Source organism: Myiozetetes cayanensis, unplaced genomic scaffold (genome assembly GCF_022539395.1).
Source record: "Myiozetetes cayanensis isolate MyiCay16 unplaced genomic scaffold, myiCay2020 scf5-8, whole genome shotgun sequence".
Classification (NCBI taxonomy): domain Eukaryota; kingdom Metazoa; phylum Chordata; class Aves; order Passeriformes; family Tyrannidae; genus Myiozetetes; species Myiozetetes cayanensis.
The window spans coordinates 109,378,875-109,401,630 of NW_026087742.1; the positions used below are offsets into that span (position 1 = coordinate 109,378,875).

The following is a 22,756-nucleotide window of genomic DNA, read 5'->3' on the forward strand; positions in this document are numbered from 1 at the left end:
CGTGACCCGAAACAAAAACACATTTAAGACACACAAAGGATGGTTTGCTATCGGCAAACAAAAAACAGCTCGGCTCTATCAAGATCGGGGAAATCCCATTTTCATCCACCCCGGTTTTCTGCATGCAGAACTAAAGCCAGGCGCCAGGTTCCAGTAACGAGCCCGGCGCCGCAGGAAGCCATGTGAATTTAACACGATTCATCTTGCAGTCAAATATACCACGCTCGAGAGCCTAGGCCAGACTCAGCTCTACGCTGTCCTGCAGCCTTGAAACAATGACTGCTCCATCACTCAACTAAAAACTCAGGATGGTGCTAGTCCTCCTCGACTTGTGTGTGACGCAAAAGAAAGCGAAACAAAACAAAACACATTTCTAAGAGATGCTCAGGGCATAAAACAGCCCCCACGTTCCCAGATTAGTGGTAAACCATTAATTTTGCATTTGCTCCTCTGGAAGGCTGAGTGACACCCTTGCACAGCCAGGTACAGCATGGAGGGGGTGAGTGTTTGCTCTGCCAAAACAAGAGAATAAAACAACATCGGGTGCGACGCATTTATTCCTCCCGTTTCAGAATCTACCGGAAAGCCCGCAATAATCTGTGCTCTGGGTGTACCTGACTCGAGAGCCGGTATCCAGGATACAGCATGAAGCTGCTCTTTTAGCAGGCCCTCACTAACCAGGCTAAAGCCAGGAGCTAATGAGCTGCCTATCCCAGGCACCAGAGCATGCCCTGCACCTGCCACCAGTGATGCACCCACCTGTACCCGATTCATCCACCGGTTTAACCTGGGACCCCCACAGTCCCCCCTCTCATCAAACAGAACAGGGCTTTTTAGGGTTCCTGCTAACCAGCCCAAAGGCCAAAAATTGCTCCAGAACGGATGTTCTTTACCCTGCACACGCTCAAGCTCATAAGGAAGGGCTGTGCGGAACTATACTCTGGAGGTATGAATTTTCCTTTAAAACCAGACCACCCTGCCAGGCAAATTAGCAGATGGATATAGGTAGCAGAAGCAGCTGCTGTATTCAGCTCTGCTTTTAGCATGCAGTTACCATTTAAAATAGATTCTGTAACTCAAAATAAAAGACCTTTCATCTATTTTTGTTAAAAGCAAAGGCTCGTCCTAGGGTGGAATACCTACTACTGGACAAAAAGGCTAATTTTGCCGGGCAATTCTGTGTTAAGAGGCTATAAGAAGAATGTCATTAACCACAAAATGTAACCATAAAGACCATAAAACTCTACATTGTTAATTAATTAAATGCCTCATTAACTTTTTTTAACATGATTTATTCAATTTACAAAAAAATTAGCCATCGTTGCCGAATACAGGAACATGTGGTGCCACAAACACACTTTTGGTTTCACAAGCATTTCTCGCTAACATTCACGAAAGGCTGTGAGAGTGCCACGGGGCAATTTAATGTCTGCTCAGGTGCTCCTATTTAAACCAGCAATCTGAAAATCACTTGCAGTTAATCCAAAGAGGCAAACTAGCACCTCACCAGCCAAGGAATGTGCCACTGCCACTGCCTGCAGGTTGTTAGCCAAATTGCAAACAGCAGCGTTAAAATATGCAAATATGCATGCTCCATCCTCATCTAAGAAGAGGTGCCCTTTGCATCAATCTCTCCCACCCAACCTGTACTCCACAGCAGCAGCTCCCACTCCTTTTCCAAAGGAAGAGGTCAGCCATCCCCCTGCACATCCCCCATGCCCCAGGCATGCATGTTGCCACCAAGATGCACTATTCCCCTGCATCCAGCCTCAAAACACTGCCCTTGGGTGAGGCGTTCTATGCTGAGCCTTAACACTTCCCCACAGCACCACACCAAACCCCAGGAGTGAGGCCCATTCCCACGCAGGGTGCAGGAGCCCTAGGGGAGCAGTGTAAGGGCAGGATGATGCTCAGGAGCTCCTGTGGCAGTGATACAGGAGATCCAGGGCCAGACCCTTGTATGAGGCATATTCCCAGGGCAAACCCTCTCCCCATGCCCGGATAAGCCCTACCTTCATGTGTGCTTAAACCCCGTGGAAACAAATATGATCTCTCCCCCAACCCCTACCATACACCACATGTTCCTCTAATTTCACTGCCTTCACAGGAAGGATTTAATACCAAAGCGACCAGAGAACTTTGCAAGTTCACTGTCGTGGTTTAACCCCAGCCAAGCACCACGCAGCTGCTCACTCACTCCCCCACCAGTGGGATCAGGGAGAGAATCAGAAGTGTAGAAGTTGGAAAACTCATGGGTTGAAACGAAGACAGTCTAACAGGGAAAGCAAAAGCCGTGCATGCAAGCAAAGCAAAACAAAGAATTAATTCACTGCTTCCCACGGGCAGGTTCAGCCATCTCCAGGAGAGCAGGGCCCCGTCACGCGTAACAGTGACTTGGGAAGACAAATGCCATGACTCCAAAACGTCCCCTGCCTCCTTCCTCTCCCCACTTTATATACTGAGCATGATGTCATATGGTATGGGCTATCCCTTTGGTCAGCTGGGGTCAGCTGTCCCAGCATTGTCTCCTTCCAGTTTCCCATGCATCCCAGTCTCCTCACACCAGCGTGGCAGTACAAAAAGCAGAAAAGGCCTTGGCTCTGTGTAAGCACTGCTCAGCAATAACAAAAACATCTCCATACTATCATCGCTGTGTTCAGCACAAATCCAAAACACAGCCCCATACCAGCCACTGTGAAGAAAATTAACTCTACCCCAGCCAACACCACCACATCCAGATACACACCAAAAAGCAGCACAGAGACAGCCAGTGTTTCCTCTCACATCAAATGCATTATGCCTTTTTGTAATTTCTTTCCCCCCAAAAAGACTCTATGCTCCCTGTAATTCCCTCTTCACGAAAAGTAAATTACAGTTTTAAGACTGCCATTATCTCAAGTCATTTGTTTCAAACGGGGAAAACAGAATGGATTGGAAAGTGCCCATACACTGGGATGGGTTGCTAACACCCTGCCAAAGCAAGGCCTGCAGTAGAAGCCTAGTGAAGAAAAGGCAAAGCTTCAGCAGGGATTTCCAGCGCCTAAGACCATTTGCTGCAATGTCTTTAAGTAGCCTTGTAGGCTGCAGCCCTGCAATTTATCTGACCAGACACAAACCGCATCTGTCCTTCGACATTTCAGGCTTGCGTCAGCTTTTACACGCAAAACTGTAACCGCTTGTGTCGTGCTCCCCGCAATGATCTGGGGCACATCTGTGCTGTGGCACCGAGAGCAGGGCAGAGGCACATGACCTGGCAGCATTTGGGCTCCCCATGGATCCGGGAGCGGCATTTACAGCTTGCCAGCACCTTTTCGTGCTGAAGGTGCCAGCACCGCCTCTGGGTTTGGAGTGGGATCCCTGCACGGCCTCAGGGCATCCCTGCTGCAAAGGCAGGCGGGCAGGCTGCCAAGGGCAGGCACAGGCTCATCCGGTCTCAGGGCACTACGGCATTCCTGCCGCTGCCAGGGCTCGGTGGTGCCCTGCGGTGCCAGCCACTTCCAGCTCTGAGTCCTGAATCAGCACCCGGCGTCCCTTTGCGAGCTGTGGCCCGGATGATGCAAACTCGTCTGCCTCCCCTGCCACCGAGCTGGCCCGTGGCCATGGGGCTGCCCTCGCTGCAGCTATGGGGAAGCCCTCATGTGCCCACCACAGGTTGCTGCCCTGCTAACAGGGATGGCAGAAAACAGACAGTTTGTGTGCAGACCTGTGCAGTTGTCACAGGTCACAGACCAGCATATTACATCAACTCATCCAGATTTCTCGTTTTCATTCTTTAATAGAGGAATCTGTAACTTCTTGACCATTCTCGTATTTTCTGGAGATAGAGGAAATTCAGCTCTACTAACTGCTGTAGTCTCGTCACTAGCAAGAAAAACTCCTCACCTACGGAGTTTCCACAGCTGACAACAGAATCAGCTAGGTTGGAAAAGACCTCTGAGATCATCGAGTCCAACCTTTGACCTAATACCACCTTGTCAACTAGACCATGGCACTAAGTGCGACATCCAGTCTTTCCTTAAACAGCTCCAGGGATGGTGACTCCACTACCTCCTTGGGCAGCCCTTTCCAGTGCCCAGTCACTCTTCCTTTGAAGAACTTCTTCCTAATGTCAAACCTAAACCTCCCCTGGCGCAACTTAAGACTGTGTCCTCTCGTGCTACTGCTGGTTGACTGGAAGAAGAGATCAACCCCCACCTGGCTACAACCTTTCAGGTAGTTGCAGAGAGCAATAAGGTCTCCCACGAGCCTTCTCTTCTCCAGGCTAAACACTCCCAGCTCCCTCAGCTGCTCCTCATCGGACTTGTGCTCCAGACCCTTCACCAGCCTCGTTGCCTTAAAAGCCATGACAGCTCACCACAGGCCAAATGAAGCCCCAACAGGATGGTACAGCCATCCGCCATTCTGAGCCTTGAAAGACACGGACAATGTCAGATCCCAGATCTCAGGTGCACAAACCAGGCTCTTTCCCTGCCCCCACTCAGCTCTCCTGCTCCTCTCTCCACCAACAACAGAAACCAACTGCTGCCAACACCAGCTGAGCAACCAAATCAAACGATCTGAATATTTAAGCCTATTAAAAACAAGGGTGTTCACTCGAACTTTTGGGTGAATTCAAGTTCAGAAAATCAAAATCCCCAATCAGCTATTCATGAGAAGGCATGGGTGGCACACAAGGTTACCCCCACCTTGGCGAGCCTGGGTATCCCCAGCTTTCTGCAACCAGCCAATGCTGCAGAGAGCTCCTGCTATCAAAGGAATGGAGAGAGCCCTGAGCCCTTGCTCGAGCAGGACATCACCCCATCACTAAGTTTCGGAGCTGCTCCCATTAAGCTGGGCCCAGTGGAGTGTGCTGGGCACAGAAAGTGAAGTGCTCAAGCATATCCACCCCGACAGAGCCCCACGCAGGAAGAAAACACACAGCGATAGCTCGGAGCACATCCTACAACACATTTTGATTTTGGATCCACAGAAAATTAAACCATTTAAATTACGGAGAATACCATAGCAATGTTGTAACAACCGTTTCTCCTCCCAGCTAGAGCTGAAGTGCCCTGGGTTAGAAAAAGCCTTTGTCTAGGGTAAACAAAACCTTTCCAACAAACCCTGCTTTCCAAAGCTGGACAAGGCCTCTTCCACACAAAGCTCTCCAGCTATACAAAGGGCATTTCAAGGTCTCAAGCAAATTCCCAAGGCTGGGACGGTCCCACCTGGACCCGGGCTGATGCCACCTTCCCACGTGGGGCTCTGAGGTCCAGGCAGCCCTCTTACCACCACGACAAACCTTGCAGCTCTGCCACAGGCAGCAGTCGTTCTGTGCAATGAAACACCTCTGTGCAAGACGTGACGTCGAGCAACAACAGCACTCATACCTACATGCCCATATTTCCCCAATAAAAGCGTGCTTCAAAACGGCAGAGCTGAGGGATTCATCGGTTTCTGATTTTTGTAGCAACAGGGGGCCCGTTTCATTAGACAACATTGTTCCAGCTACGCCAAGCAGCTCCAGACTCTGAGCATAAAGCATGCAGAGTGCTCCTATGATGCGTCTGATCATGCAAGAGGACACTCCAAGCGCTACATCCTGTGTCACATACCAGATACTCCTTGGAGAAAAGAACAAAAAATAAAACCCTTCTCCTAAACTACATGCTCTTCACTAACAACAAAAGCAGAAAACATACAGCTCATTAAAGATCACCATAAAGATTACTTGGGAGGGAGAAAAAAAAAAAAAGGGCATTTGTTCTGTTTGCAGATGGTTTATATTTAAAGGGAAGTGAGGGTTACCAATAAAACTTTACCATTTGCTCACTCCCACAGGATGCTGCTCACCCTGTGTCCCTGCCAGCTGACCCAACAGCGGTGGGGGACTCACTCCCGTAGCAACCTGCCTCTGAACCTCACACAACAGGGGAAAGGAGGGGGGCAGGGGCAGCAAATTAAACGACCACACCGAAAGCTGCCACTTCGCAAGAATTTCCACCGACAGATAAAACTGGAAAAGAGCATTTTAACTTCTGAAATAAAAGAAACCAAACCCTCACCATCCCGCGGGGAGCCGGGGAAGCCTTACCTCGTACCCCAGGCGCGCCGCCCGCTGCAGCAGCGTCTCCCCTGCGTTCTTGTTGACAATGAGCCTCCGCGCTTCGGGCGGCATCGTCTGGCTCGGGGTGGTCTCCTGAGGGGGGCTGGCGATCGGCAGCTGCGAGGGCTGTGAGACGGGTAGTAATGAGGGAGTCTGCTGCAGGCAATCGTACGGCTTCTGCTCGTGCGGCTTGGCCGGCAAGGAGTCGCAGTCTGAAGTAGGCTCTGGTCGCTTCCTGACTTTCCTCGTTACCGTTACCTGTCAAAACCATTACGGTGTTGGTTTTGTTTTCTTTCTATCCTTGTTTTTACAGTACAGCAGTGGGACTATATTTTGTCAGCAAAGAATTACACTTTTCCACTCACATTTAATTTTTTAAGAAAGACCCGCTAGAGATTTTAAATGCAAGATGCCTCACCCCCTGCAATAGTGCTTTTAGCTCAGGTTAAGAAAAACAAATACAAAATGTGCAAAGCATCCACGGACGAAGCTGAACGCAATCCCTGCTACCCTGCATGCACGACAGCACATTAGTTTTAAGCAGGCTGGTTCTGCCTTTTCAGAGGTCGGTGGACAATTAAGTCTAAATAAAGATACCTTATCTTCAGCATTTTCGATATCTGTGGTGTCATCCCCTGTCAGAGATGACCTCCTCTCCTGCAGTGCCAAGTGTTTTGTTTTACACTGACGTTTCCCTGATGGTTTCTCACACTCGCTGTATTTCTGCAGCAGAGATGCATGTTGGAAATCCTCCTCTTCGTCTGTGTACAGCCCATCTGTCTTCCGGCTTTCTTTAATTTTCTCCTGTTTGGCAGCCAACCTCGAGGCTGGAGTACAGTTTGGCTGAGCCTGCCTTTTGCTGTTTGCATTGGTGGATGAAAGGCTCTTCATGTGCGGAGACACCTGGAGTACGGGCAAGCCTAAATGGGAAGGAGAGGCATTACACATCGCATGGTGCGTTAAAAGGAAAACGCATCGCTAGCACTTAACACAAAGCTCCTCGACTGCTTAAGAGATCTACAATTACATTTTCAAATCATTAATATTTTAAGTGTTCCACATCCCAACTGCAAATAGCGTCTCACCAGTCGACGTTACGTTAACAGTTTATCAGGCCCTAATAAAAATCCCTGAACGAAGCGCCCCGCGCCAGGTGCCGGGGCACCGCCGGGGACAGGCGGTGGCGGTGCCACGCCAGCTCGGCAGTGCCGCAGCCCGGCCACCACAGGCAGAGCGGAGAGAAAAACTCGCCTCCTTACCTGGGAACTGCTTTATCTGATGGGGAACCAACTCCTCCGGCAGCCTGGGCCCAGCTGGGCTTGCCTGCCCTTGGCTCGGTGGGGTGTAAGGGCAGACATAAGGATGGCGAGGGAAGAGGGGAAGGAAGAGAGGTGGGAGCTTGGATCAGATCTGAATGGGACAGCACAGCTTAGCCCCAAGATGGCCATAAGACAGGGAACATCTCAGCAGCATTCTGACTTCAAAAACAAGCCGAGAGAAGAAAGACTATTCAAGGAGCTGTCCCTACAGAAGCTCTGTACAAGCTCTATCAGAAAGCACAGGGATTTTGCAGAAAAAGCAATTGGATGTTTCCTGAGAACTCCATCCAGAACTGACTCTTTCTGGGACAGTGAGGTCAGTGCTCTGCTGCCCATGGCAGAATACTGGCAGGCCTGGGTTTCCTGCAGGGGTTATAGCTCCAGTAAGTTGGATCCCACAATCTGGGCCACATGCAAAAAGCATGGTTAAGTCTTGGGGTTTTTCAGAGTGCAAGCAGGTTTACAAAAAAACAAGGACAGGAAAGTTGACTTTTTTTATAGTCTGAATTTCCCTTGGGAAGAGAATTGAGGTGACCTCAGAACAAACTCCTCTGCAGAAAAATTAAAGGTTGCTGGAAAGGAAGGGAAACTTTGGCCAAACAATACCACAGCCACTGAGGGAAGGTGCAGAAAAAACCCTGAGCACTTGAAAGAGGCTCCTTTGCTCCAAAAAGTCTCTGAAGTGATGCTGTTTTCAGAACAGAAGAGATGGCAGGAGCAAATAAGCAGGTGCTCAGAGAAGAGACACCTTTATTTAAAGAGATCCAGAGCCAGCTGGTAAAAAAGAAAATAAAATCTAGAATCCTCCTGGTGGGCAGTTTCACACTTTTGTCTTCCTTTAAATAGATCTGTGAAAGCAACTCACAGAAGGCTTTCTAGATTAGAGATGAAAACAGAAATCCCTCAGTTCTTTTGAGACACTTTCTAGAAAAAGACGCATACTGTGGCTTGCCAAGCAGATGCCAGGGAATTTATGGGACACATGATGTGCAGATTGTTCAGCAAAAATCCTGTAAATTTTTCAGCCTTTGCAATCCTGAAGGAAGGCGCCCAGTCGTAGGTTGCAAGGCTGTCTTTCCAACTCAGTAGACAGCATGAAGTAAGGAGTGTTTAATTCTCCCATTTAATCCCAACTAACCTAACTGAAGTAGCACGTAAAAAGCCCAATTCCAATACGGAAGTATCATCATTACCTGCTTAATCACTTACTGAAAAAAAAAAATTTAAAAAGATGGAAAGTGGCAGTGATGAGCGCTGGTGAGTGCAAACGGAACAAACTGTTGCACATAGAAAAACTAGAAGAGAATGAAAAACTCCCAGGTCTGGAGAAGGACAGAAATACTGAAAAGATGGAGGTAAAAAACACAGGAAGGGAAGCCTATCTCAAAGAACTGCCGGCTTTCCCACTCAGAGATGCCGAGGCACTGAAAGCAGAAGTCTAATCACCACAAGAAAATGTGTATTCCCACCTGCAAGCTTCATGTAAACTGTGCTCCACTCTGACCCTCCACTGTGGTGGTGACAGCAGGCACCAGGCTAGAAGTGCGCCGGAGCTAAGAGACAGAGAGTAGCTACGCTATGCCCAGGAGCTTCAGGATCAATAACACTGCAAGAGGCCAGCACCACACAGAACAAGCCAAGCATCAGCCTGGGAAATGCAAGACAACACTGGCAGAAAAGAGGCAAGTGATTAAACCTGGAACCTCACCCCATCATTCTGATCTCATGAAGGGAGAAGAAAAACAAGGGTGATCAGGAATATCCCCAAATCTCCATGGAAAAAAAAAAAAAAAAAAAGCAGCCAAACCAAAAACCCCAAAAAACCCAGACCTCTGACTGATGTGGGTTGTGGCAAGTCTGACTCAGAGCAGGACCTGTCTCCCTTCCCACAGGAGCGGGATGCAGAGAGGTCCACACGGAAAAGCAGCTGCTGCCGCGTCACCTGAACGCTCGCCTGTTCAACTCCCACCCCAGCAGCTGCCTCCTCCTGCCTGCCAAGCCAGTGGCTCTCACACTGCCTGCAGCCCGAGGCAGCTCTGAGGCGCTGGCAGAGGCTTCTTGGTGGGCAAGATCCTCCTGGCTCCTCTCCTCAGGGCTTTTGGTTCCACACTGTTTGGGTTTTCTCCTCACACCAGGTGAGAAGCTGCAGCTCCCTGGGGGACCACCTAAAGAGCTGGCTACTCCACCACCAGCAGCATGAGGTTATAGCTCAGCAGGGACCCCAGCAAAGACTGTGGCTTGTACCTTGGTCATGGGTCTGGGTAAGCAGCATGATGCCCTGAGGTTGCAGGCATCCCCATGCTCAAAGACCTGCCACGTCCCGGAGACTCTGTGCGGCAACGTCACTTTGCAAGCAGGATCACAGAATCATAAAATGATTTGGGCTGGAAGACAGCTTAAAGACCACCTAGTTCCAACCTTCCTGCCATGGGCAGGGACAGCTTCCACTAGGTCAGCTTGCTCTCAGCTCCATACAACCTGGCCCTGAACACTTCAGACATGAGGCACCCACAACTTCTCCTGACAACCTGTTACAGAGCCTCACCACCCTCACAGTCAAGAATTTCTTCCTAATTCCTAATCTAAGCCTGCCCTCTGTCCACTTAAATCCATTAGCCCTTTGTCCTATCACTACATGCCCTTGTTAAAAGTCTCTCACCAGCTTTTCTGAAAGTCCCCTTTAGGTACCAAAAGGTGCTATAAGGTCTCCCCAGAGCTTTCTCTTCTCCAGGCTGAATAACCCCTGACCTCATTGAAGAGGTGATCCAGCCCTCTGACCATCTTTGTGGCCTCCTCTGGACTTGCTCCAACAGGTCTACGTCCTTCCTATGCTGGGGGCCCAAGAGCTGGATGTAGCACTCCAAGTGGGGTCTCATGAGAGCAAAGTAGAGGGGTAGAATTCCTCCCCCACAACCTGCTGCCAACACCGCTTAGGATGCAGCCCTGGACACGTCTGGCTTTCTGGGCTGCCAGTGCACATTACCAGGTCATGCTGAGCTTCTCCTCCCCAGACATCCCCAAGTCCTTCTCCGCAGGGCAGCTCTCAAACCATCCTCCCCTGAAATTATTTCGGGCAAGTCACATGCCAGCTCTCATGGTTCTGGCACTGACCGGGGAACAAAGGGGTGACAGCACGGTGGCAGCTTACAATGCAACACGTGACTCCTCCCACACTAAAATCCCAGGCTGAACACGACTGGAGCAACAAGCACAGAAGTCAGAACCCTCCTTGTTCCCAGAGATTTGCAGGCACAGGCAGCAAATCATCCTGCTGTTAGACTAAGGCTTCGCAGGCATAGAGGCAGACCTCGATGTCGTGCTATGGCTCGCTGCTTGAGATACAACCAGCTTCCCACAAGCAGAGACTACCACATCTGCATGCAGTGCTTGGACACAGGGAACAGATGTTCCCAGCTCCAGATTAAAAAGAAATCTGCAAACGACAGTGTGTACTCTCACGCTGACAGTATCTGCTTGTTTAAGAAAAGTTTGAGGACTTGCCCCAAGCAAGACAGACAAGCTGGAAGTCTCTATCCTGATGCAACTGTCACACAGAGGATGCCCTGTCACACTACAGGGAAAAATGTCCTCATCCTAGTGAACTAAGAACATGGAGATTCAAAGGTCTGCACTTCAACAGGGCTGCAGGAGCATCAGCAAAATGATCTGAATGATCTCCAGTGACCCTGTACAATGAATAGCAAGACATAATCTAGTCAAGTTCATGGTTTTACAGCAGCTTCCAAAACCAAGAGGTTTTTCATAGCCAAAGGGCGAGCGAACCTGCATGCTGTTGGGAACGGTGCATAAATCGGGAGCCACCTCTTTTTCTTCCCTTAGGTCATGTGCTAGAGAAAACCTGTCACTGCCACGGGAGGCAATGCAGGGGAAAGTGAGAGTGTCCTTACACAATGCAGCTTCTTGTCAGTGACCCTCGTTTAATCTCTACAAGGTCTCTCTCTCTGAAAGTACAAAGGGGGGCAGGTGATGGGCAGGGGTGTGTGAGCCGATACCATGCTCGCCAAGGCAGCACATAAAGCAAGGAAGTAAGAGTCAAAGAAGCTTCTTTTAAACCAAGTTTTGATCTCCCACTCCGCAAATCCTTTTGGAGAACCTTCCCCATCAATAAGTATCAAAGTTCGAGGTTTTTTGCCCTCAGATAATCCTACTAAGGGGAAGGACGTATGAGGAGCCTTAGGACCGAAGACAAGCTGATATTTTTGCCTGTGACTGTTTTGGAGACGCTAGCCAGGAAAACCCTCACTGGCACAGGATCATCTGGACTCAGTCCTTCCCATGATATGGGATAAGAGGATCCACTCTCTTCATGCTTCTCTCTTTCAAGGGGATCTCAGCTAAACTACAGGTTAGGCCAACTGGAGTGTGAATGTCTTCCAGTTTGATGAAGGTCCCAGGTTTGTCAAGGAGGAGAAAGCCCAAACATCCAACTCAGAGCTCCCCCTCCCAGAAACAGCCTCTCCTCAAAAACAAGCAGAGGACTTAAACAGGCAAGAGGAGGAAGGAAAAAAGGGTATTTACAACCTTTTACCTGACAAGGTAAAAAGAGGAGACAAAGGCTTGCTGCTGTGCCCAGAGTAGACAGGGATTCACAATCATGTACAGGGGATGCATGAGGGGATTTGTCAAGTGGGCTGCCTGATGCTGTTCCCCACCAGTTCTCCAACTAAGTGGCAAAATCTAACAGGGAAGGAGAAAAGCATCAGAGCACAAAAGGTGCTCAGGGGCTGAGGACAGTAGGGACAGGAGAGTGACCTGTCCATCCCAATGAAAATGTGGCAGATTGTCTCCACAATTTCCACTCTCCCAGGACAGGGAAGTGGCAGAAATGGGAGAAAGGATGGGAAAAAGGAAAAAGTGGAGTTAGGGGGAAAGAAGCAGCCAGAAACAAATCAAGGAAAGCTGATGTGCTTTGAGGAAGAGATGCCTTAGGAGAGAGCTGCTGGGAAGATCTCTGACAAGGGGCTGGGAAAGTGGGGTGACAGGGGTTTACAGAACATGCTCAGGATGAACCAGCAAGGCACCCTCATCGGGAGGAGGATGAGCTCTGCTCTTGAGCATATGGCCTGGGAAAGGCAGGGAAACCCAGCAGTGCTGAGGGTGCTGGAGGTGTTGGGTTCCCAAGATCAAGAACTGCTATCTGTGCTGACGCTGTTTCAGAGGTTCAGAGGCCCTCAAATACTACGTGTGGTTAAACATCCTTACATGAACTAACAGCCTGTTTGCTCCCTCCCTCCCTCACCCAGAAGCATGCCTGCATTTTATGCCCCCCCCCTGCTCTCCTCTAGAAACATAAACTTCATCTTTGCATCATCTATTGAAGTATTTAAAGCCGAAACACACACACACACACACACACACAAACACATAGTTACACACACAAACACATTTTCTTGTCTGACAAATATCAGCTACAGTGCAATTCTTAAAGAGGAGGTGTCAGTCCTTAAACAAATGGACATCTACAGAAATATACATAAAACTTAGAAAGAAAAGAAACAAAAAAAAGCTCTCGACAATTCCTTAACATCGGTGGCAGCATGCGTCACTGTAAAGGCTAAAGCCGGCTGGTTTCCCTAGTAAGTCTCTGCATACCTTGTTCATTGTCACTTGTTTTGAGGGACTCTTCAGACCAACTTCTATTGCTTTTGGCCTCTGACCTTTTCTTGGTGTGCCTTTCTTCTGTGAAGTCTTTGACCTTTGCAGTGGCCTCTGGCTGAACAGCCTCAGCTAAATCTTTCCTGCTTTGCCGGCCCAACTTGCCGGACGGGGATCTCTCTGGTGACACCTGCTGCTCCCATAGTTCCCTAAGATGCTGCAGGTGACGCTGCTTTTTGGGATGGAGCCCTGTTAATTCAATGCACACCTTCAGGTTGGTCACCTCATTACAATTGGGCTCTTCTAAGTGGTTAGAGGAATTGTTTGTCATTTCCCTCTCAGGCCAGTCATCTAATGGAAAAATAACTAAAAATTAATCAAAAAGCCCCCTCAACTTAAAACAAAAGCTACATTTCACTTTCGGGGCATATAGTCTCAGCTTTACCACCACACTATGCATTTTAAAGGTTCGCTCATTAAGGGTTACATGCACTACAGTAACTTGCACTGCTGTGGCTACAGTGTCCAATGACTAGTGCTTTATCCTTATATACCAAGCTTTTTATATATACATATATATATACACATATATATACATACATATATATACATATATATAATTTAAAGTGAAATGACAGTGCTCACATTAGTAACTAGCAAGTTCAAAAATGGAAACACATTAAGCCAAAGGGACATTCCTTTCACAAGACATTCCTTGAAGAGAGACCAAAGCAAAATGCTGTCTTACCTTTGGAGTTCTTCTTCTTTTTTGCTTTTGATACAACTTCATCCTGCAGTTCATCCACAAAGCTTTCATTTTGGCTGCCATCATTTTGCACTCTCTCACCAGAGTGTTTACGCTTCCTGTCCAGACGTGGACATGAATGTTGGCCAATTTCTTCTGTTGGCTGGTCTTCCGCTTTCTCATATACAGAATGTCTCTCTAAACAACATTTCTCATTTGAGAGATCTTTTTCCTCTGGAGTTTCAAGAAAATGACCCCGGGTGTTTTCTGTACTAGTAAAGTTACCTAAAAATAAAAAAATAAAAACAAACACCACAAGACCTAATAAATACAACACAATTCATTGTGAGAAAGCTTTGCTCTCTTATCTCTTCAGTGTCATCTCCACCATGACTTATGGCTCATGAGACACGCAAATAAACACAAAACTGTACTTTGGAACAAGTCTCCTCTGGTGAGCCTAAGGCAGCAGTTTTCTCAACAGTTAAGCACAAAAGCCCCAAAAAGCACACTACTTTGTATTGTTTTTACATTAATTTAAGAAGCACAATTTTCACAATACTTGTATCCATAGAAACATCACAATATGCTTTTTTAAATAAAGAAACATCTTTAGACACTGAAAGCACAGATCCTTTTCAGAAAGCATCCTCACCCCCCAAAACCGTGGAAAGTAACAATCCAAGCCCCACTTCGCAACTTTGTTTTCAAAAATACCTTCTGATGATAATCCTTATCTTTTGCTAACTTCTCCCATTGAATTGCAGAGTCTCACTTAAAAGCATTGGTCCCTTTTTCTGGAGATATAAATTGGATAAGGAACACACACACACAGACACAGGAATACCACTAAGAATAGCTGTGATATTTTGCAAAAAGCGCTACTTGAATCCAAGGTTATAAAAAGGCTTCCTCACTCCAAGTAACCAGCCAGTCACTGTACCTCACATGATCTTTGTCACCTCCTTTTAAAATAGACCTCACTTTTTTCAGGGAATATTTCCAGCAACAGCAAGCGGGTGAGCTCTGAAAAGCTTACTAGAAACTAGTCTGACAAATTAGCCACAAAAACAACCATGTTGCCTTGCCTGCCTGAACTTCAGCTTCTCTCCAGTACCGTTCGCCCAAATTCAGCAACAGCTTAAGCAATTTTAAATGGATGCTTGACTTAAAATTACACTTAATCATCGTTTTGAATAAGGTGTTTTTTCTTGGGTTTAACCAAACTAGCTGAGGCATGGTTAGGCAGACGTGCAGTACAGACTGCAACACAAATAATCAGCTTCTTATTTACAATTCTCACAAACAAGTTGGTTTTCCCATGCGTTTTAGCCCTCCTGGCTGACCAATACTCTCTCTGCATCTCTGCTGCTGTTTGGCAAACTATGCTCCATCCTACTCCCCCACGGTTCACTGTCCCTTTTCCTATACCTCCTTCTCCCATTTACCTTCCTGCAAACACATCTGCTGGTTTCCTACCTGGACTCCTGACAGCTCTGTTGTCCTTCCCTCCCCGATCCTCCCTGTCCTTACTCAGTCTCCTTCCCCTACAGCCTGGCCTTCAACTTCTGCTCTTCCCCCTCACCAGGGCAAACACTGCTTCCCTGCAGCCCCACCACAGCAGCATTCAGGCACTGGTAGCCTCTGGATGCAGCCCAACTCTATCCCACCTTATCTTGAGAGCACCCTCCTACAGCTCTGACAACACCTTCTGATTTCGTGACTGTCCTTGAAATACCTGTTGTCAGCAATGGAAGGCTGAGGGGGGGAGGGGGGAAAAAAACCTCCTCTGATGAAATTTCTCTTCACTGCAATTTGGAAATGGCTCCAAGAAGCACCAAGGGCTCCGGAGATGTTTGCAGGCACCAGAAGACACCCCACATAATTTTTACGCTGCTTGGAAAGCTGCCTGCAGGGCTGCTTATAAAACAGCAGAAGATACTGGCCAAGAAAAATCAAAACACAAGTTGACTTTCTGCAGGCGAGCAGGACGCTCGGGCTGTTCTGCTACTTGGTGATGCTCCTCTCCACGAGGCTGTCTGGCCAACACATGCTCCCCTTCAAGATTTTAAAACACACTCTGTCACACTTCTTCCAGTCAACAATGCTGACATGTTCCAGAAAACAGGTATCTCAGCTTACTACGACTGTGCCCCTGAATCGCCATGTCCCTCCAAACCAGGATGAATCTGGCAATGCCCCGTGTTTGCACATCAGGCATGAAGATGCTGCCCCACAGCTGCACCCTATAACAACACCAATAGCATCAGCAGCCCTGTTCCACACAGCATAAAAGAAGCTGGACCAGCCACGTTTTAAGTATCACTTTAGAAATAAACGCTTCTATCGGATTTCATTTTACATTTTTAATGCAATGTGCTATTTTCCTCCTTTCATAAGGAAACATTATACTTCTGTGGTCAGTTTCCCTGAACAGATCAGGTAAGGGCACTCTCAGCCACGTTCCTGCTGTTTAGAGCCTTCTTGTCTCCAGCAGAACCAACAGCTACACGCTGCTGAGAGTCTCTACGTCGGGATAACTTTCCTGCTCCTAACACTGTCTGGCCTGAGAAAAGGCAGGCACATCCTGACCAATTCCCAGAGAAGCTCTTGCAGGGTCAGAGGAAGTAGCAGGGTGTAGGGAGGGGGGGGTGATGGTCTTAATCTTTACAGCTTGCAGGAAACAGCAAGCTAATTCCAGCCTGCCACCACCGAACGCGACCTGCTGCAGATTAATTCCTTCTCTATCTGCAAGAGGACTCGGCACAGCGATGCCGAGCGCTGCTCGCTCAGACTGTGCTAAAAAAATAAAAAGGGAGAGACCTCACTAACAGCTTGTCACTGTCAGCATTTCTCCGGGGCCCCACGTGCTGAGGAGAACACCACACACCTACTGAGGCTCATCCCAAAGGCTGTCACTGCCAGCAGCTCTTGTGACACCTTGGCCTCCGCGCTCCGGTCACATCCGAGAGGGACCCCTCGGGGGACCAGAGCTACATCTCCTCGGCTGCCAGAAATCCCTCTCAAGGACCGCCCGCGGCACATGCGCCTGTGAAATCTGTCCCGCTAGATGCAGTTAAGACCATTAGAGAAGCGGCATCTCCGCGCTCTAATCCCGGTTGTGTAATCATCCTGCAGCAACACGGGAGGACATCGGCAGCGCGGCCAGGAAGGCGCGCGGGACGCGTCCTTGCCTCTCTGCTCCGACTCCGATGCTCCCCGCCTCTCCCGCAGCCGGATTTCCAATGCCAAAGGACAAAGGTCAGCCACTGTTCGGGACACGGCGTAACCCACGGGCTGCCAGGCTCTCTGCGCAGCCTGCACGGACACATCGCATGCCCAGAGGTTCTTCCCTTTGGCACAGCAGCGACCGCCTCACGGAGCACAGGCTCTATTAATATTTTACCACCGGGTTCCACTCTATCCTCAAACTGTTTTGCAAGCAACACAGGTCAGACACGATGTCTCCACAAATTAAGATATAAATGTCAACATGAGGCACAGCAACATAAGCATAACGTGCATGCCCGAACGATGAGGAGAATTTACGCGCTTTTGTTCCCACCAACCCCTTCCCGCTCCGTGCATCTACAACATCCTTTTCTCTGCCCGAGGAAGAAAACAGCAACAAAATACTCGGGAGTTTTTGTATTATCATTATTCAAACAGAGATGAGGCAGCAAGAAACACAGGATAAATGCTGAGTTCTCATAGCAACACACCTCTATGAGTAAGGAGATTAAACTCTTAAATTGTGCTCCTTCCTCAAGCCTCCAGCATTTGCCAGTCTCACACCAGCTGTGAGAACCAGCACCAACAACTCAAACCATTTCTCACCATCATACCAAACTAGAAACAAGGAAGAATTAAAGCTTCTTCACATCTGGTTTCTGCCTGAAGCAGTAGGTCCTTAGCACATGGGTTACAGTCTAACAAGAAATGGTTACACACAAGCAAAAACACCCTACCCAAAGAAAACTTTCTTTCGTTTTTCCATCTTCCTGTCCCTGACAGCTGCTTCAGACCAAGCCCTCCCGTGCAATGCAAACAAGGAAACACATCTTAGTGTTTAAGCTGCGATTCTTTTGTTCAAATAACATGGCAGCTAAAAACAGCCTTTCCTCTTCTCAGGAACAACCTCTCATTGCGCTCACTTATGCAATGCACCCTTTATTCATCGAAGAATGGTAATGACTATCCAAATGCTAAAACCCAGTATTCAGCACAGACATCACAACAGCAAGAAATTCCCTAAGACATCTTCTGTATTCAATTTTGAGTATCCCATGGGGCAGAGGGACCCCAGCTGATTTCCTTTTCCCCTCCAAGTACCTCTGTTTGGGAGCTTTCAGCATTTGTTTCATTCTGACCAAGACTATCACGCTGCACAAACAAGCAACCACGAGTCTCAATGTACAGACTTTTCGGTTTCTTCTCTTTTTATTGCACTATGTCCCATGGCAGGAAGGTAATAACTGACCAGAGCAAAGGACATGTTTACTGTCTCCATCTTTCATTTGTTCCAGTATACACACAGCCCAGCAAGAGAAAAGCAAAGCAGGGGATTACCACGCAAAGGGACACCAGCACCTCTCCAGCGCTGAAGATCTATAGCGTAATGTGCTTTGGCACATCACACCATTTACCCTCACACATAGAAACTGCTTTAACTTCTTCCTTGTGACCTCATGCCTTAAGATCAGGCTTCTAACATATTGGGGTAATTTTTCCCAGCTAAGGCTTAAACAGGCAGTGTCTTCCTCCCAGAAAATTAAATGAACAGGCGAAATCATGCTCCCCAGTCAAGAAATTCACAGCTTGTAGAATTTATTCACTCTTTCACACTCGGGTATGATTTTCAATTCTAGGAGAGCTTTGTTACAAACCGACATGCGATCATCACATGCCCATATTGATGCGTGTGTCCGTGCCAATAGCTTAAATCACTTGATCTCTGAACAATCCTATGACTCATGACATATGCATCCCATAATTTATCATGTTTGTGCTATGAAAATGCACCAGAGCAGCATCGCCTCAGCAACATTTACAAGTCACCTTGGCAACAAAGCAGCTTCGCGGCTGCTCTCAGATGCCCGGCAAAACCTAAACGAGATGGGAGAGAGCTGAAGCACTTCTACTTTACTGCTTGGCTTTAATTGCTCATTAATTAGCTAACATGGCTACCTCCCTTATATTGGGCCTTTAAAAAAAAAAAAAAGGCACAACAGGGAAAAAAAAACCACGTAAACAAAACAAAAGCCCACCTCTTTCGCCTTTCTCCAGAAGGCACACTGAAGCTTAAGAAGACTCCCAGTACAGTGCAGCAAAGCCATGCACTGCCAACTCAGAGGAAAAGTTTAAGATATCGGGTATTGTGCCTTCATTTGCTTCCAAGGAAGTCTGTACATGTGCAACACAGCTAGGGAAAAAAAAGCCATTTCCATCCCATCAGATGCCTCTGTAAGCATCACCTGCCTGTGTTATTTAGCCCTTTGTGGCACTGGTAGATTTAGAGGAGCCAAGAGGCCGAGCAGCTGCCAGGGCCCCGATCGGCTCCGGTGCTCCAAGCCAAGCACGGCTGCGACTGTGCCGAGGCGGCAGCAGGGGAGCCCTGCGAGCTGGCTCCGTGCCACGAGCACAGTTTTGGCTGCAGTTTCCTTATTCCCCGCCGGCATCGGGCAGGTGAGGTGCTGGCACAGTGGGGGTCACACCTAACAGCTCACTGGTTTCACTCCTAAATTTCCTGCTCGCACAGGCAAAGGCACAGTGCTTCGCTTTAAGACAGCGCTGGACAAACGCTACACAAAACAAGATGAAACAACTTTTCAAGCAGCGAGATCGCTTGCAGGAGGCGGCAGAAAGGAGAACAGATGAGGCTGCAAACCATCAGCTCGTTCCCGTTCAGGAGCTCTAAAGCCAAAGGCACCAACAGTGTGGTTAGAAATTGAAGGCAGAGAGAAGGCAATAGGTAAGTAATCCTGACTCTTGCTGGGGAAGAGCAGGCAGAACTCATCACCCCTTCACCAGTTTCTCAGTGAGAGATGCATTAAGACTGCTGGTGGCTCAAGCCCCAACAGAGAGCCCAAGCCACCACAGTAGAGGCATTCAAGAGGTGTGAAACTCGGCTTCCTGATTTATCAGCTGCTATCCCGAGGGGCAGGAGGTGAACCACCACGATAAAAAAACTTTTACTGAGACCTGAATCTGTACTGGTAAGTATTTGCTGCTGCCCAGGCGAGCATACAGAGAAGGAGCTCCCTCAGCAGAACAGATCTGCGCTTTTAGGAGTTCAGACATTTGGCTAAACTCTGAAATAGGCTGTTAAATCAAAGCTAATTAACACAGGAGAGGAATGAACTAACCTAAGACTGAATACACTTTCCCTGCTTCCAACAGTTATTTAACCGTCTCAAACGCATTTTAGCCAACAGATTCAACTGCCGGAGACCTCAATAAATGATGAATTTACAGACCAACCGTATCATTAGCCTTTTGCAAGGACGAGGGGACGGTATTTTGGCACATAATGATGCCCTAATATTCTTCCTCTCCACCATCCTCCACTGACCCCACCCCATGCCGAGCAGCACATACCAAGCCCAAGCAAGCTTTCCCTCTCTCCGTTAGTCCCCTGCGTCCATTCCTCAACCCCCCAGCCCACCATCCCCTCTTTGCTGAACCCATCTTGCCCTGCAGCCAGAACTAGCCAGCAAGACTGTTGCTGCTCTTCTAGCTTTCCAGCACACACAGGGTGGAATTTAACAGGGGACACCACCAGGGAATCCCAAGTCCTCTGAGGGGCAAGGAAGACTGCGGTGAGGGGGGGAACTAGGGCAGGAGCCTGCCCAGCTCTCAGCTTTAGCACAGGGATTGCAAGGGCAGCTGTGTCTTCCTCCCCTAGGCTCCCTAAGTATAGCTTGGAGAAGGGAAAGGCCACTCAGCTTCTCCAGGGGCTCAGTCTGCCCCTCCCCACCCTAGTACCCTCTCCAGTTCCACAATGAAAACTTTCCCTTGCCTTTTTGCCAGGCCCATTTGTGTTGAGGCCGTTATTCCAGAGACAGCAACACCACCGTAACTTGATTTAGGTGAGCAACCGAGCAAGTATGATTGACCAGCATGCTCTCCACCAAAAGCATTCACCAAAGACCAGAGCAATGATTCAAAGTTATTAAATTGCCTGAACAGTATTTTCTACTAGCCCTGCTCATGAATCTCCACCTACAGAAGAGCACACTTAACCACCGAGTTACACAGTGCACACACACACGCATGGTGCAGTCTGCAGTGTGTTTCCTCTTGTTTTGCAATGCTCTCAGCGCAGATTTTTTTTTCTTTCTGAGTTGTTCAGAACAAAGTAGCAACAGAAGGAACTGATCCATTCCTTAAATACATAGGTAAAGCAAAAAAAACCTATGAAAACTGATAGAAGCCACATGCTCACCGAGAGTTCAAGCAAAACTTGAAAAAAGCAAAAGTGATTTTTCCTGCATGCAGTAAAAAATCCCCTAATACCATTTATTTATTTATTTGAGTTTATCTTAGGTTTAGGATGTTGCATTTTCCATAGTCCTCTGACACCCTGCCACAGCCTAGAGGGAACTGCCAGCCCCATGGGGAATTTCACAGACTCTGCCTGCCTACAAGAACCTGTGCCACATGCACCTCCCCAGCCACTGCAGCAAGAAAACATCCAGGCAAACCAGCTTCTGGTCATTTGGAGTTGTTACCATCAGCTTTCAAGGCTAAGCCAGTCCAGCAAACCACATCCTTTCCCACTCCCCATCACTCTTCTGTCCTCCATCCTTGATTCACCTGAAAGCTACAAATTGGCACCTCCCAGAGTTGCTGCAGCTTCAGGAAGCTGAACTCCTTCTTGCCTCCCTCTCTTCCTCCACCTCCTTTCTGTATTTAAAATATAACCTTGGACCTTTGCTTTCACTGGCTGATGTGGACCTCACCTCTTTAAGGCAATAACTTAGTTAACTATCTCCGGAAACACAGGTACAACAGTAACCAGTAACTTGCAAACCCCAAAACAAAGCACGGAGGGCACCAGCCCATGGCAGCTGTGCACCTGCTGAGGCCCAGGCCAGTGACTTTAACCAGCAACACCATGAGAGCACAAAGATTTGCTTGCTTTGCTGCAAGCTGCCACGGCACAGAGACACACACACGCTTCAGAAAGCCATCTAAATTCGCTTACATCTGTCATTGTCATTTTGGTCAGCAATGGCATCTTCCAGAGCGACAGACTTTGGCTTCTTTTCACTGTTTCCTTTCAAGTTTTCCCAGTCTGCCTGGCTGAATCTGCAGACCTCTGAGTCTTTGGTAGCTGTTTGGCCTTCTCTCTCTTTCATCTCCAACTCTGAGAAGCGCATCATTGCACGCTAGAAAGAGAATTGATATGAAAAAAAAAAGTCTTGCAATAAAAACTACTTTATTTACCTTACCTTACATAAAAGCATTTTCTAATTAGAACTGACTCAAAACCAAAGGTTTCAGATAGATAGCTAAGGGTAGGAGTTTAACACACCTGACTCATAAAACAATGTTCTAGCATCTTATAAGCAAATAGCCACACAATTCTTTCATATATAAGGGGATATATATATAAAAGATTATATATAAATGTATATTGTATATAAAACAAAAACATTCCATTTTGGAGGTAAAAAGAGACAAAACCAAAAAGAAATAAAATAAAAAGAAACACAACAACACAAAACTGTACAATGAATAAAGACGACCATGGCCCACAAACTTCCCTTTGTGTATTTGGAAATGAAATTTAACTCAAAGGTTTATGTAAGAGTCTAGTAATAAAAATTTGAAGAACTGACCTCACAGTAAGCAGCAGGTAGACATAAAATACTGTCCTCTTGTAATCCTTCCATCTATGTAATTAAAATGGGCACTCAATGGATCATTTAGATAATTTCATCCATTTTTATAAGCATAAACCAATTCTTTTCTTAACAATGCAAAACA

General features: G+C 47.7%; 1 protein-coding gene across 11 annotated transcripts in view; it reads right to left on the bottom strand.

Moving 5' to 3' along the window:
- The window catches only part of BCOR (BCL6 corepressor), an 83,286-nt gene that overhangs the window by 11,578 nt on the left and 48,952 nt on the right, over nt 1-22,756 (bottom strand). For 7 of the 11 annotated variants that reach the window (XM_050331437.1, XM_050331439.1, XM_050331436.1 and 4 more), the window contains exons 5-10: nt 22,609-22,662; nt 21,972-22,155; nt 13,769-14,050; nt 13,018-13,371; nt 6,683-7,005; nt 6,074-6,343 (exon numbers count right to left, since the gene is read on the bottom strand). In XM_050331437.1, the coding sequence (XP_050187394.1) occupies nt 6,074-6,343; nt 6,683-7,005; nt 13,018-13,371; nt 13,769-14,050; nt 21,972-22,155; nt 22,609-22,662 (1,467 nt within the window). The remainder of the gene's footprint in view (nt 1-6,073; nt 6,344-6,682; nt 7,006-13,017; nt 13,372-13,768; nt 14,051-21,971; nt 22,156-22,608; nt 22,663-22,756) is intronic. The other 4 variants (XM_050331444.1, XM_050331442.1, XM_050331445.1 and 1 more) reach the window with 4 other exon arrangements.